Source organism: Elephantulus edwardii, unplaced genomic scaffold, assembly GCF_000299155.1.
Source record: "Elephantulus edwardii isolate Elephantulus edwardi_28Jun2011 unplaced genomic scaffold, EleEdw1.0 scaffold00005, whole genome shotgun sequence".
Classification (NCBI taxonomy): Eukaryota; Metazoa; Chordata; class Mammalia; order Macroscelidea; family Macroscelididae; genus Elephantulus; species Elephantulus edwardii.
Genome location: NW_006399755.1, coordinates 20,295,517 through 20,311,825, shown reverse-complemented (window position 1 = coordinate 20,311,825; position 16,309 = coordinate 20,295,517). Strand labels below are relative to the sequence as shown.

Here is a 16,309-nt window from a genome sequence, read left to right as displayed (position 1 = left end):
CTGAACAGTATACAACAACAACAACAGCATGGTCAAATAAGTTTTGGTAAAGACATACTTTCCTTTGCTCTAGTACTTCGATCAGCTACGACGGGACAAAGCTGGTGCCCAGAATCAGATCTGTTTTGATACCAAAGCTCATTGTCTTCGTTTATGCTGCACCCTGTTCTTTCCACCAGGGTTGCTTGATTTTGACTTTAACTTTAGAATTGTTGGTCTGTTAATTGAAAAGTCAGCAGTTTGAACGCAGCAGCCTCTCCTTGGATGGACAATCACCTCCTGTAAGGATGTACAGGATATACAGCCTTGGAGACCTGCTAAATGGTGGTGGTGGGAGGGGAGGTATCTATGAGTCCTAGTAGACTCCAGGGCAGTACTGTTTGTTTGCACTTTGTCTTTGTCCTCGGTGGTTGCTCTGGTAGCTGCTTTGACATCAGTCCCAGGCTCAGGCAAGCCTGTGCACATGGGATCACACTGCTGTTCAGTCCTGTATCATCCTCATGGCCAACTGTGGATCAGACTGTAGTAATTATGTGATTTTCAGTGGCCAATTTTTGGAAGTAGATTTCTGTTATGTTTCTCCAGGGCTCACCAAGACATTCCAATCCCCTTCTCCCAAAGTCACATAACCTCTGCAAACAGGTTATTATTCCCTCTAGTATCCTCTCTAAAACGGCACATCCTCAAGGCCTGCTGAGAGTTTGTTGTCTTTTCCAGGGGACCATGGTCCTGACCAATCTGACTGCACTACACAGAGACCCCAAAGAGTGGGCCACCCCTGACGCCTTCAATCCAGAGCACTTCCTGGAGAATGGACAGTTTAAGAAAAGGGAGTCCTTTCTGCCATTTTCAATAGGTGAGTTGTAAGAAAGAGAAATGTGAAAGTCCAGAGTTCCTCTATTAGTCCTTTCCTTCTCCTTCCTCCAGCCCCACTTATATTCCTTTACTTTGGTTGGAAACTCTATTCATGACCTTGACCAACATGACTGCATCTTGCTGTGTGATAAAGTACAGAAATGGGGATGAGGAATTGCTTTCAACTGTCCCTTCTCCCATTAGCCCTCCCTTGCCTCTGAGGGAAATTTCAGCATGTTTTTGCTCTTTATCTCACCCTCCAAGTATGGGGAACAGAGAAAAACAGACCTTATCTCTTGCTGTAAAGGAAGCTGGACATCTGCCATCATCATAGAATTGCAAGCTATTGAAGCAGTTCTCCTTATGCAGATAAAGAATTGGATTACAATGAATAGATAAAAAAAGTAATTGCTATTAAGTTGGAGTTGATTCAGAGCTGAGCCTGCATTGGGTTTCTGAGGCTGTAAGTCACATGGGAGAGATTACACTCTCTTCTTGGGAGCTCCTTGTGGATTCGAACCACCAGAGAGATGAGGCCTTGGGGATCGCAGCACAATTCCCATCAGACTGTGCCAGCAGAGCTCCCTGGTCAGTTGGTCTGGAGGGTCAAAGAAAGGGGACTGCTCACCATCACATGAACATCAGGCAATGACTGTAAAAGTCGTGGACTGAACGGAACCTGATTCTAATCCCTGAGAAGGGGTGCTCTGTCATACTGAATTTTCATTACCTTTTATAAATGGAATGATAACATTTATATGCTGTATAAATTGAAAGAGATAAAACAAGTTTCCAATTCAATCAGCCAGTTCTGTAAGGTTTTTTTTTAATTTTATTTTTATTTAATCAATGGCATTGTAAATTGAGTAACACAGGGGATTTGGTTTTGGCTTGGTTTTTTTTTTTGTTTATTCATTTGTTTGTTTGTTTTGCATACTCAAGGCTTTTAGTTAAGTAACATGAATTATTGCAAGTGATTCCCCAGTCTTTAGTTTCATAAATAGTGCACATCTATGATGTGTCAAATCTTCATCCCTAAATATATCATAGTGGTTACCGTAGAAAATGCAAGCCTGCTATCATATAGCAGCTATTCTTGTGAAACTTCAAAAGGTTCAAATTGCTGTCTGCACTATAGACATGAAGAAGATGAGGCTTATCGGGGTTAACTATAGTAACTAAATACATGAAACTTGGACTTTCCGGTACCAGGACTCTTTCTGGGACAGTCTCCAACCAACTACTAAACTCTACCCACCCACTCTGTTGTTGTCATTTTGTGCCCTCAAGTCAGAGCCAAGCCATAGCTGACCCCCTGTGGGGTTTTCAAAGGTAGTAAATTGTATGAGAGGAGACTTCCCATCCTTCTGTGGGGCAACTGCTAGATTCATACTGTGTGCCTTTGGGATTGCACCTCGGCTTCTTACTACTGATGCTCCCAAGCTCTCTAACCCACACTATAGAATGTATAATAGTTTTTTATGCTTATTTTGAATAAAATAACATTAATTTCCTAAACTAGTATTATTTTGTTGATATCACTAAAACTAGGAAAGAAAGGAAAGAACTAGCATGCTGTTTTCTTGTTGTTAGACGCCATCGGGTCATGTATGACTCATAGATACCTTATAAACAACAAGTATGTATGACTCACAAACCCTGTAAACAACAAATATAAACCCTCTCCTATCCTGTGCATCTTTATAATTTCTAACATACTTGGGTGCATTGCTGTAATCACCATGTCTATCCTTTGAAGGTCTTCTTCTCTTTGACCAGCCCTCCACCTGCCTCTAAAAACAACATATCAAAGAATGTGAGACAAAGCTTTTCCATCTTTACCTCCATGGAGGACTTTTTGGTGCGCTCTCTCCACCACATATCTGCTTGCTCTTTTGGCAGTCAATTGGGTGTTTAGTACATTCACTAATAGCATAATTCAAAGGAAATTCTTCTGTTGTCCTTATTCACTGTCCAGCATGCAGACTGAAATGATTGAGAAGACCATGGCCCAGATCAGGTTCACCTTAGTTTTCAAACTAACATTATTCTTGCTCAGTAATTTGGAGAGGTCCCTGACCTGATCTCCTGGACCTTCTGGACCAAGGCTGTTAATAATGGATCCATGTTAAGATTAAATTATTGACAATTTGAGACTTTCCCCCTGCCCCCATCTATCATGATGCTTCCTATTGACCTAGAGGTGAGGAATTTTGTTTATTTGATGTTGAAGTATAATCCATATTGAAGACTGTGTTTCAAGTCCTTCTCATTTTCAGCAAGCAAGGTTGTGTCATCTGCATAACAAAGGTTGTTGATGAGTCTTCCTTTGATCCTGATACTATGCTTTTCTTAACAGAGTCCAGCTTCTTGAATGATTTCTTCAGCATAGAGATTGACTAGATAGGGAGAAAGAATACAGCTCTAGCACACATCTATTTTTCTTTTATTATTATTATTATTAATTTCAATGACATCTACAGAGATTTTGGAACTCCATTCATTCATTGTTGCACTTTTCTCCCCACCCCTCCACCCCCAGTTCGCTCCTCTCCTTGAAAAGCAAAAGAAAAACTCCTTCATTGGTACACAATCCCTCCCCCCCCACAACCCCATCCCCACCCCACCCCAAGTATACTCCACTTTGCAACCCTAATTCCGGACTCTTATGATAATTATAATGCCCTAAAATGTATTAATTTTAACACACACATCTTTTTTCATTCTAGACCACGTAGTGTTCTCGTGTTCTGTTTGGACAATAGTTTGTTGGTCTAGGTCTAGGTTTTATATGATTATGATTAAGTGTTCTGGGTTTCCCATTTTTCTCAATGTTAAGTATAGTTTGTTATGATCTCCACAATCATATGGTTTTGCATAGTGATTTAAGCACAGACATTCTTCTGATATTTTCTGCTTTCAGCCAGGATCCATATGACATCTATAGTGATATTCCTGGTGCCACAGCCTCTTTTAAACTCAGTTTGAACTTCTGGAAGTTCTCTGTCAATGTACTATTCTAGACATTTTTGTATGATATTCAGCAATATTTTACTCGTGTGTGATGTTATATTGTTCAATAATTTCCACATTCTACCAGATCACCTTTCTTGGGAATGGGAACAAATATGGATCTTTTCCAGTCAGTGGGCCAGGTCGCTGTCCTCCAAATTTCCTGGCATAGACTAACGTGTCCAGGGCAGTGCCTGTTAGTTGAAACTTGTCTATTGGTATTAAATCAATTCCTATGGTCTTATTATTTGCCAATGCCTTTAGTACAGCTTGGATTTCTTTCTTATTTACTACTAACTTTTGATCCTATGGAACTTCCTGAAATCTGTAAGTGTTCACCAATTCTGTTGAATACAGTGACTCTGTATTCCCTCCATTTTCTTTTGCTGCTTCCTGGATCATTCAAGATTTTACCAATAGCATCTCCTCAAGGCTTGAGTTTGGTGAAATATTCTTCTAAGTGGTACAGCACTGGTCTGTCCATTTTCTGTACAGAGGTAACTCATGTTTGCTGTGATGCTGAACACTGTGACACTGATGTGTCAAATGTGCTAATGGTTACCTGTGGTGGACAGTGTTTGGTGGAGCTTCCTGATTCAAAGAAACTTGGAAGCAGGAGTGGCATTCCCTTCCAAAATGGCTTCCCTCAGGAAACCCTATGAACTTGGAGAAGCAGTGAAATTATACAAGTGTTCAGGTCTTTCATTCATAGAGTTGCTATGAGTTGTCTATGACTCGACGACATTTAACAACAACAATATTTAAGTTTGAAAAATGCTATGTGAATTCTTTTTATTCTCTAATTCCAGCTCTCTGAACATTCCTTTCTAATACTTTGCTTTGTATTCTTTAGCAGCCCTTTGAAATCTTCTGTTCAGCTCTTCTTTTTCCATTTGTTTTGGCATCTTAATACACTAGTGTAATCTTTACAGTCTCTGCGACATCCATTTTGGTGTATTTTTTTCTTTGTCCTCTGTCTTTGTAATGATCTTTTGCTCTCTTCATGGATAATATCCTTGAAGTCATCTCACAACTCATTTCGTCTTTGATCATTGGTATTCAATGCCTTAAGCCTGTTCATGAGATAGTTTTTTTCATCTTTTTATTATTATTATGAATTTCAATGACATTTACAGAGATTGTGCATTTCTATTCATTCATTGTTGCACTTTTCTCCTCACCCACCCTACCCCCACCCCAAGTTCGCTCTTCTCCTTGAAAAGCAAAAGAAAAACTCCTTCATTGGTACACAATCCCCCGCACGCTCCAACCCCAACCCCGAGTATACTCCACTCTGCAACCCTCATTCCAAACTCTCATGATAATTATAATGCCCTAAAATATATTATTTTTAAATTCAGGTAGGGTAGAACTAAGGTTGTATTTTGGTTCTTATGGACTTTTAAAAATTTTCTGTGGCCTTAATTTGAACTTGCATAGGAGTAATTGATGGTCTGATCCACAGTCAGCAGCTGGCCTGGTTTTGACTGCTAATATTGAGCTTCTCCAATGATTTCTTCCTCAGATACAGTCAGTACAGTTCTTGTGCAGTCCGTCTACTGAGGGCCTAGTGTAAAGTTACTATTTGTGTTCTTTAAAAAAGGTATGATTAAATAATTGAGCATACAAAATTCAATCATCCAATTCCTGGCTTCATTTCTGTAACCAAACCCATACTGTCTAACTATCATCTTTTCTTCATTTTTTCTAACTTTTGTATCCCAGTCACCACTTATCAATAATGCATCTTGATTGCACATTTGGTCAATTTCTGATGGAAAAAATTCTCAATTTCCTCCCCTTTTGCTTTAGCTGTTGGTGCATATATTTGAGTGATAGTTGTATTAACAAGTCTCCCTTGTCTGTATATGGATAGTATCCTGTCATTCACAATATTATTAATTCTATCTTCAGGATAGAACTTGAAATTGTCTTTTTAACTATGAATGCAACACCAGTCTTCCTCAGTTTTTCCATTCCTGGCATAGTAGATGATGTAAATATCTGATTTAAAGTGCTCGATTCCAGTCCATCTCATCTTTTGACAACTTCTAGTTTTCCCATATTCATATTTTGTCATTCCACATTTTATTTATTGAAGTATGTTTGCAGCTGTTTCTCTTCATTTTGATTGACTTCTAATCTGGGTGCTACTTCTAATACTATAGGTACCTGAGTTCGTCTTTTGTTCATAGAGTTTCCAGAGGCCTGTTATTTCAAAAGTGAATAAACAATCTTGCTTCCTACTCTGTCTTAATCTGGGAGTTCTACTTAAACTTGCTCATCATGGGTGACTTTTCTGCCATTTGACACAACAGTTGCATAGCTTCCAGTAGAATAGCAACCCACACATTACCTTAGTACAGCAAACTGACATGCAAGTGCTAATCTAAAAGGAAATGATAAGCAAGCAAGCATACACACACCCCTAAGCTACAATCATTATATACCATCAAACTAAAATCAACCCATACATAGTGAACCCTCCAGTGAGTTTTCAGAGGCAGTTAATTGCATGCAAGGAGATTGCCCATCTTTCTCCTGAGGTGCAGCTGTCAGATTCAAACCACGTGCCTTTGGGATTGCAGCTCAGCTTCAGAGATCCCTAGTTAGCCTCATGCAAATCATTTCCCCCAGTCAATAAACTGACAGATAAGTGTTGTCCCTCTAACTCCAAATGAGGCATGTGAATTTTGTGGTGCAGAGCCCAGCTGAGACCTGTGATGGCATGGAAGGATGGGGCCTCAGGTGGGTGCGGGAGCCTTCTGACTGAGGGCCCGTGGCTGGCATAGAGGGACACATCCCAGATGAGGGTATTACGGCATGAAGATGCTCAGCTAGATCTTTCGTGCTGGTTCGAAAGTGAGGAGGAGTTAGGTTGGTTGTCTTCTGGGTGCTGGATTTTTGCTCAAGGCTCAAGGAGAAGACCAGGATGAGGGTACAATTTTGTTAATTATAGGAGAAGAGGCTACAATTTTTAATGTAAAAGGCTATGAAGTGACAAGTGGTGTGGATACATAGGTGGAGAAAACTGGAGTTTCTCTTTTTGTAATTGGTGCCTTAGGAAGGCTTCTGTAAAGAAGTAAAATCAATGAAGCCCTATAAATAGAAGCTCACAGAGAGACCTTTATCTCAGGCAGATAGCTTATGCAGTTGGACAGACTGGCAAGTCCCAAGACTGTAGGTCAAAAGCCATAATCCAGGCTTCTCCTGACATATGTACCTGCAGGATCTGATAAACTCAAGACTGACAGGTCAGATGGCAGGCTGCCCACCCAGAGGCTGTAGACATTGAGACATTCAGGCAGATAGAAGCCAATTGCTGATTCACATGAAGTAAGCAAGAAGGAACTCCAAGATAGGCAGGAAGTACAGCTGTGCACTGATTTAAATTTCAAGAACCGATGTCAGATTATAATGAACTGGATGCAGGATGCAGAGAAAAGAAACAGTTTTTTCAGAACATACATTCATATGGAATGCAGGTCAAATCTCCAAGGAAATGTGTTTTTAACTGATTAGCTTTTCAAAGCAGATCTTATGGAGGTATATAAATCATAAGATTTTTTTAAAAATGAAATGATGACTCCATTGTTCTCAAACAGCCTGACTACATCTTAACTGCCAAGCCCTTAAACTTAATAACCAAGCCATGTTGATACTTCTTGACTATCACTAATGTTCTCATCAATGTCTGAGACTAAGAAGAATAAATTCAAGGAAGGCAAGTGATTGACCTGAGGACTCTCATAACAGGAGGAGGATAAGTTAAATCAAGCAGGAAATAGAAAACTGAAAAATCCAATAAGTTAATAAAATGTTAACATATATCTCTATTCCTCCACCCACCATATTCACTATGTTGACAAACAGTTGCTTTTCTTAGTCTTTCTAAATACAGCTTCCCTGAAGACATGACGAAGTGCCTCCTTTCCTTCCCTTTAAATGATGGCATGTTCAAAACCAGGACAGACTGCGAAGCTATGAGGGCAAAGTCTTATTTCCTTTTCCCTTAATCATTCCTATTTAGAAAAAAAGTAATGGTGGCAACTTCATGAAAAGTAAAATCTAATTTCTCATTTCTAAAATAAAATATTGCCAAAAACCCAGACCAACACTCTCCTAAATGACCTCATTGGTAAGTGAAACACAGTAGAAGCCCTAGGGAGAAGGTCTACATTTCATTAAGTGTAGGCCAAACTTTGAGATCCAATAGTCCTCACATGATTCCTTTAAAAGTGTGTGTGTGTGTGTATCTCTATCTCTATATCTATATATATCTCATATATGTATGTATGTATCTTCTGTCTCATTGAGATCATAACATAAAATAGTTGTTGTCACGTGTCGTCGAGTCGTTTGCGACTCATAGCGACCCTATGTACAACAGTCCTAAACCCTGCTCTATCCTGTGCCAATCACATTGCCTCTGACACACCCATCTCGATTACCCCAGTCACTGAATCAATCCACTTCATAGAGGGTCTTCCCCTCCTGCACTGTCCCTCTACTCTACCCAGCATGATGTCCCTCTCTAAAGACTTGTCTCTCCTTACAACATGTCCAAAGTATGTCAGATGAAGCCCCAGAATCCTTGCCTCCAAGGAGTAGCCTGGTTTAATCCTCTCTAGGATGAATTTGTTTGTTTTCTTGGCAGTCAATGGTACATTCAATACTCTTCTCCAGCACCACAGCTCAAAGGTGTCAATTCTCCTTCTATCCTCCCTAGTCACTGTCCAACTCTCTGATACATAACAAGTGATTGCAAAAACCATGGCCTGTATCAGGCGGACCTTAGTCTCCAGAGAGACACCGTTGATCTTGAGTACTTTAGAGAGGTCCCTAACAGCAGATTTTCCCATCGCAATTCATTTTTTTATTTCCTGGCTACTGGTGCCAAGAGTGTTGACTGTGGAGCCGAGCAAATTGAAGCTGTGAACAATCTCAATCTCTTTGCCATCCATCCTGATGCTACCGATTGTTCTAGTGGTGAGAATCTTTGTCTTCTTGACATTGAGCCTCAGTCCATACTGAAGGCTGCAGTCCTTGACCCTCTGCAGTAAGTGCATGAGGTCCTCCTCAGTTTCAACAAGCAGGGTTGTGTCATCTGCATAACGCAGATTGTTGATAGATTGTTGATAAAATAGGAGAGAGATTATTTCACTTATTTGTCAAGGGATGACAGTGTAGCTCCCTGTAAACGAATAGTTTGCTCACAGCCATTGAGCTGATTACTTATGGACCAATATTTTAGCCCTCGTTCCTGACACTCTAGGTTCAGTTTTGTCACAGTATGTGGACTTTTTAGAAGAATCTCAGGCATTTATAAAACATTGATTCAGTATGATTCAACATATTTCCTAATTGTTCCATTTGTGATGGGTAAAGAAATGAAGATGACAGGAACAGAGATGAATCAGCAACAGAAACACAAAAGAATATAATAATGACAATTGTGGAGCACATTTCTATTTATTTAAACTACATGTATTGGCTAGTTTCATTTCTTTACAGACTTTCATCTTGCATCGTCTTTCATCATCCCTGTGCAGCAAAGACATTCATCTCTCATAGTAGAGAATAAAAGAAAATCATACATCAAAGCTCTTGTAAGAATATTTAATTACACAAGATAATACAGGGTTGTAAAACCAGTAAATGGGAAGAACCAAATCCAAACCAAGCCCAGGGTGGAGATCCCGAGGATAGAGAGGGTAGGGTGAGATTTAGAGCTGTTGTTCCTAGTTGCTCTGAATTCTTGACTTGATGACACCTAACAGCAACCCTCTAGGAAGAGCAGAGCTGCCCATAGGTTCCCAAGGCCGTAATTGTTACAAAACATACAGCTACATCTCCCCACCCCCACCCCACAACAATCCACTGTTGAGTTTGAACTGATGGCCTTTTAGTTAGCAGCTGAGCATCTAACTACTGTGCTCCTTACAGAATTAACTACTGAGCTTAAAACTAGTTTTGTAAGTATGCGGTGCAGGCAGGATTCTAAGAAGTCTGAGGAAACATGTCAAAATTAACCAAGGTTTTCTCTGGGTTATGGAATTACAAATACCTTTTACATATTTCTTTTGCATACTTTCCTTTTTCACACTTTCTTTTTACTGTTAATATGTATACTTAGTAAGCACACATGAGAGAGAAGTGGTGATGGAGACTGGCATAGGCTGTTGTATCACGAGTGAGTGAGGAGGGATTTCCCACAAGGAAAGGAGTGGCAGACGCTTAGAGCAGATGGGAAAGCCAAAGTGAGACGAGGAGGGGTTCACACAGGCTCGCTAGGTAGTGGTGGGAGATTAATTATGTACAGGAGAGACTGCCCCAACTAGAGCATATATTATGAATAATAAGAAGAGGATACACATATGGGAAAGGATAACATAGAACACACTATTATGTTGCATTGAAATCAGAGGTTATTGATGTGACTCAGATTTTAAATGTTAAGTGCTATTGAGTCGTAAATTACTCATAGAGACACTATGAAGGAAAGACCCGAACACTTGTATAACTTTAGCCTTTTCTCCAAGTTCATAGGGTTTCTGGAGGCAAGCTATTTCGGAAGTGGATGCCACTCCTGCTTCCAAGTTTGTTTTAGTCAGGAAGCTCCACCAAACACTGTCCACCACAGGTAACCATTATCGCATTTGACACGTCAGTGTCACAGTGTTCAGCATCACAGCAACCACAAGTTACCGCTGTACAGCAAGTGGACACACTAGTTCTATACCAATTAGAAGAATGATTGACCAAAAACAGTTAAAACCAGGCCTGAGGGCTGCAGACTAAAATCTATTTTTGGTTTGGTAGCATTACTTTCTGTCCATTATACCCACTGAGCTCTATCTTGTTGTTGTTGTTATTGTTGTTGTTAAGTGCCGTCGAGCCGTAGACAACTCATAGCGACCCTATGAACAAAAGATCGAAACACTTGTATAATTTTTTTCATTTCTCCAAGTTCATAGGGTTTCCGGAAGCAAGCTATTTTGGAAGTGGATGCCAGTCCTGCTTCCAAGCTTGTTTAATCAGGGAGCTCCACCAAACACTGTCCACCACATTTAAATAGATAGGTGATGATGGTCGTGGGTGGTTAAAGTAATAGATTGATCAATCAATTGATACATAGCTAGGTAGTCACATGTGGGTGTTTATATAAAAGCCCAGATATTGGATTCTAGTTATCTACTAAAAGTAACTAAGATTTCTGGAAAATGACAGATTTCAGAACTAAGGAAAAGAATATGTTATTTGAATATTGTGGGAGAAAGTAAGGAAATAATTGGCTTAAAAAGGCATTCCAGGACCAAATCTGGAATATATCATGAACATCAAAATAAATACTGAAATAAACTAGTATAAATAAAAAATATGGAAAGTTACATATTAGAAACCCTTTGAATAAAATTATTCTGAATGAATCCATATTAGAACAAATATTTAACCCTTTCATTACCAAACTACTGAATGCCTTTAATTTCTGTTTTAGTAATAGAAAGCATGCTGCAAACAAGGGGCGGGGGATTCAGAGAAAGGGAATTTTTTATGCAATTATGTGGGATACATGCATCCCAAGAGACTTGAGCAATAGGATTAGTGGAATGAGGACCATCTCTTCAAACTCACTCTGTTATATAAGCTTCCCAGGGAGTAGTATGAACTACAACAATGACAGCAACTTCCCAAGAAACCTGAGAGGCTGAAAATGATAAGGGACAATGTATGTCCCAGAGTCACAAAAAAATGATTAAAACTGTTCTTTTAAATTGTATCCTTCTATTTTGTGAAATATACTTTTGAATATATAATTAAAAGGGTAAACTCCCTATCATACCATTTTCAGATAACTTCAATAAAAGCTAATTTTTATTAAGGATGTTTATTATTACTTGAGTGATATTTAAGCATACTTATTTTGTGGTATTGTTGTTGTTATGTGCCATTAAGTTGCCTGTGATTCATAGCGACCCCATGTACAACAGCCCTAAACCCTGTACTATTACCAATCCTATTGTCACTGACACACCTACCCTTATTATCCCAGTCACTGAATTAATCCATCTCATCAAGGGTCTTCCTCTCCATCGCTGTCCCTCCACCCTCCCAAGCATGACATCCCTCTCCATGGACTGGTCCCTCCTTGCAACATGTCCAAAGTATGTCAGACGAAGCTTCAGAATCCTTGACTCCAAGGAGCATTCCAGCCTCACCCTCTCCAGGACAAACCTTTTCATGCTCTTAGCTGCCCACGGTATATTCAACACTCTTCTCCAGTACCACAACTCAAAGGCATCAACTCTCCTTCTACAATCCCTAGTCATTGTTTAGCTCTCTGATGCATAGCAAGTAATTGCAAAGACCATGGCCTGGATCAGTCACACCTTAGTCTCCAGACTGACATCGTTGCTCTTCAATACTTTAGAGAGGACTCTAACCACAGGTTTTCCCATTGCAATACGTCTTTTAATTTCCTGGCTGCTGATGCCAAGAGTATTGATTGTGGAGCCAAGCAAACTAAAGCTGTGAACAATCTCAATTTCTTCACCATCCATCCTGATGCTGCGAATCAGCCCAGTGGTGAGAATCTTTGTTTTCTTAATATCGAGACTCAGTCCACACTGAAAGCTTCAGTCCCTGACCTTCTGCAGCAAGCTCTTCGGCTCCTCCTCAGTTTCAGCAAGCAGGGTTGTGTCATCTGCATAACACAGATTGTTGATGAGTCTTCCTCCAATCCTGATGTGGCATTTCTCCTCATACAGCCCAGCCTCCCGGATAATCTGTTCTGCACAAAGATTGAAAAGGTATGGAGATAGGAAACATCCCTAGCATACACCCTTCCCAATTTTGTACCATACAGTGTTTCCTTGCTCTGTTGGGACAGCTGCCTCTGGGTCCAAGTATGATCAAGTGTTCTGGGATTCCCATTCTTCTCAGAGTCAGCCACAGTTTGTTGTGGTCCACATAGTCAAACATCTTTGCATAATCAATGAAACACAGATAGATATTCCTCTGGTACTCCCTACTTTCACCCAAGATCCATCTTACATTAGCTACAAAATCCCAAGTACCACACCTCTTCTAAATCCAACCTACATTTCTAACAGTTCTCTGTTGATGTACTGTTCCAGTCATTTTTGGATGATCTTCAGCATGTGATCTTGCTTGCATGTGCTATTAATGATATTGTTCAATAATTTCCACACTCTGTTGGATCACCTTTGGGATGGAAATAAATATAGATCTCTTCCAGTCAGTTGGCCAAGTGGTTGTCCTCCAGATTTCTTGGCACAACTTGGTGAGCACATCTAGGGCAGCATCTGTTAGTTGAAATATGTCAATTGGTATACCATCAATTCCTGGAGCCTTATTTTTAGCCAATTCTTTCAAAACAGTTTGAACTTCTTACTTCACAGGCTCTTGCTCATATATTGTTTCATGAAGTTCTTCTGTGTCTGCCAATTCCTTTTGGTATAATGACTCTGTATACTCTTTCCATCTTCTTTTAATATTTCCAGGATCATTTAATATTCTGCCCAAAGTATCCTTACGTATTGCAACTCGATGCTTGAATTTCTTCTTCAGAGTATCTGTCCTGTGTGCATTTATATTAAATCTGTACAATCAATGTGCACACAAACTTTCTCATCATATAAATGTTTTCTCTCCCCCCTTTTCTCTCTTCTTCTATTTCCTCCTTCCCTCTTCTCTCCTCTCCCATTCCTTTCTCTCTTTCTCTTGCACACACATAAACATTTTCACAAATACCTAGATTACTTAATGTGCCTCCATTTAGTTAAGGAACTCTGTCAGCTTGTTGTTGTTATGTGCCGTAGACTCATAGTGACCCTATGTAAAACAGCCCTAAACTCTATTCTGTCCTGTGCCAATCTCACTGTCTCTGACACACTCATCCCAATTGCCCCAGTCACCGAATCAATCCACCTCCCAGAGGGCCTTCCCCTCCTGCGCCTGCCCTCCACCCTCCCAAGCATGATGTCCTTCTCCAAGTACCAGTCTCTCCTTACAACATGACCAAAATATGTCAGATGAAGCCATAGAACCCTTGCCTTGAAGGAGCAGCCTGATTTAACCCTCCCTAGGATGAATCTGTTTGTTTTCCAACCTGTCAGCTTAGTGGTAAGGAATTGCACTGCCAACCCAAAGGTACACATGTCAAGTCCACCCACAGCTCTGTGAGATATAAAAATGGGCAATCCCCTTCCATGTAATTTACTGCCTCTAAAAACTCGCTGGAGGGTCAGCTACAGGTTGATTCTAACTTCTTGATATGTAACAATAACACAACAACTCACGTGGTTCAAAGGGAGCGTTGGTGGCATAGGGGGGAGGAATTGCACTGCCAACTCAAAGGTAGGTGGTTCCAATCCACCAGCTGCTCTGTGAAAGAAAAAGAGGGGAAATCTCCTTGCATGTAATTTACAGCCTCAGAAAACCCAACGTATTGTTAGGTAGGAGTTAGATCTGACTCAACAGCAATAAGAAAGGGAGAGGAACATATCTAGAAAGTGAAAGTAGTAGAATTGGATATCTATTGTTCTGCTCCAAGTCCTCTTGTGTCAGGAGTGAGAGATCATCAAGAGCGGTGGCTTAGGTAACTCAGGCTGTGGACAGACTTAAACAAAGCCAGGGTCCCTGTAAATCCCACCCTTGTTTACCTTTGATAGGATGGGGTAGACAATTTCCATCCCTGCCAGGCACTATCTCCTCAAACTTAGCTGGGCACATCTGAGCAGCAAAGAGAATTCAATCTTGTGTTTTTTTTCCCTTTCAGGAAAACGGGTTTGCCTTGGAGAGCAGCTGGCCAGGGCTGAGCTGTTTATTTTCTTCACTTCCTTTTTGCAAAAATTTACCTTTAGGCCCCCAGCCAATGAGAAACTGAGTCTGAAGTTCAGAGTAGGCCTCACCATCTCCCCTGTCAGTTACTGCATCTGCGCTGTTCCTCGGGTGTGATACATCTGGGGGGGTTGGGGGGTGTGGGAAAGAATTGTGGAATGTGTCCTGAAGACAACAGTGCCTGCCTGCTCAGAAGAGGGAACAGACAAAAGTGCCTTTGAGGAAACCCGGGACTGAAAGGAACTGAATCTAAATCCCAACACTGCTATCTCCTCTGATAAAGGCCATAGGCAGATCCTTTACATTATAAATCTGGTGTCTTTACATCCAGATGAGAAAAGGATAAGGATTTCTTCTCTAAAGAAAATTGTTGCAAGAATCAAAATAAATAATGGCTGTAAAGTGGTTTGTTAAACATAAACAATGTGCATAAAATTATCACTGTGTCCTGCCTCCTCTGTTAGACCTACTTAAGTTTCTGGCCTATGGATTTAGCTCAGCTCATTCAAACTGGTGCAGTATGGTTGAAGTTATTTAGAAGTTGGTCCCTTCAGGACCTCAAGCTCTACTATTTTATAGCCCTTGTGCATTTTAAAGACCCTGGCTGGTGCAAATTGTTAATGTGCTTAATTATTCATGAAAGATTAAAAGGTTCCATTTCACTCAGAAGCACCTCAAAAGAAAGGTCCTAATGATCTATTTCCAAAACCTCAACCATTAGAAGTCTTAGCAAACACATTTCTACTCTGCTATAAATGGAGTCACCTTAAGTTAGAATTAACTTCACAACCAATTTTAGTGTTTATAAATGTGAGCTTCAACTCATCCCCAAAATTAAAAGGTAAGTCAGATCGATATATATTATTGATTTACAGTCAGGGAAAACACACTAAGGTTATTGTTGATATATAGATATTGTGTAACCCTGGTATATCCACTTGCTGTACAGAGGTAACTCGTGGTTGCTGTGAAGCTGAACACTGTGACAATGATGAGTCAAATGCGAGAATGGTTACCCATGGTGGACAGTGTTTGGTGGAGCTCCCAGATTAAAACAAGTTTGGAAGCAGGAGTGGCATCCACTTCCATAATAGCTTGCTTCTGGAGACCCTATGAACCTGGAGACAGGACAAAAGAGATACAGGAGGTGTCCAGGACTTTCATTCACAGAGTCACTATAAGTCGCCTGCGACTCAATGGCACTTAACAACAACAACAACAACAACCACCATGGGTTTGGACTCCGGGCCAAATAGGGTTTGACCCCAATTAACCATACTGGGTAACAGGTTTGGGGAATAATGATGCAAATAGTGTCTGTCTTTAACTTTGCCAGCCACTGGATTCCAACATTTAGGGACTTCATGTTGACTTTAACAGGACAGAGAAGAACTGTTTCATGAGGTTTCCCGTGGAAAGCCAAGTGTTAAACCTAATGTTAAACCAAATGCTTAGTCGCACAAAACAAGCTGGAATTCCTCTTGTGACAGATTACAGTGAACAAGATAGTGTTTCTCCTGAGACAATCACAGGAGATAGGCACTCTGGGCAAACCAGGGGTCACTTGCCCCTTCCACTT

The 16,309-nt window shown here is 40.4% G+C and overlaps 1 protein-coding gene across 1 annotated transcript in view; it reads left to right on the top strand.

The window, feature by feature from the left end:
• LOC102853638 (cytochrome P450 2J2-like) overlaps positions 1-14,847 on the top strand; it is a 37,693-nt gene extending 22,846 nt beyond the window's left edge. The window contains exons 8-9 of the mRNA XM_006879739.1: positions 718-856; positions 14,669-14,847. Of these exons, the coding sequence (XP_006879801.1) occupies positions 718-856; positions 14,669-14,847 (318 nt within the window). The remainder of the gene's footprint in view (positions 1-717; positions 857-14,668) is intronic.
• Positions 14,848-16,309: the final 1,462 nt, after the last annotated feature.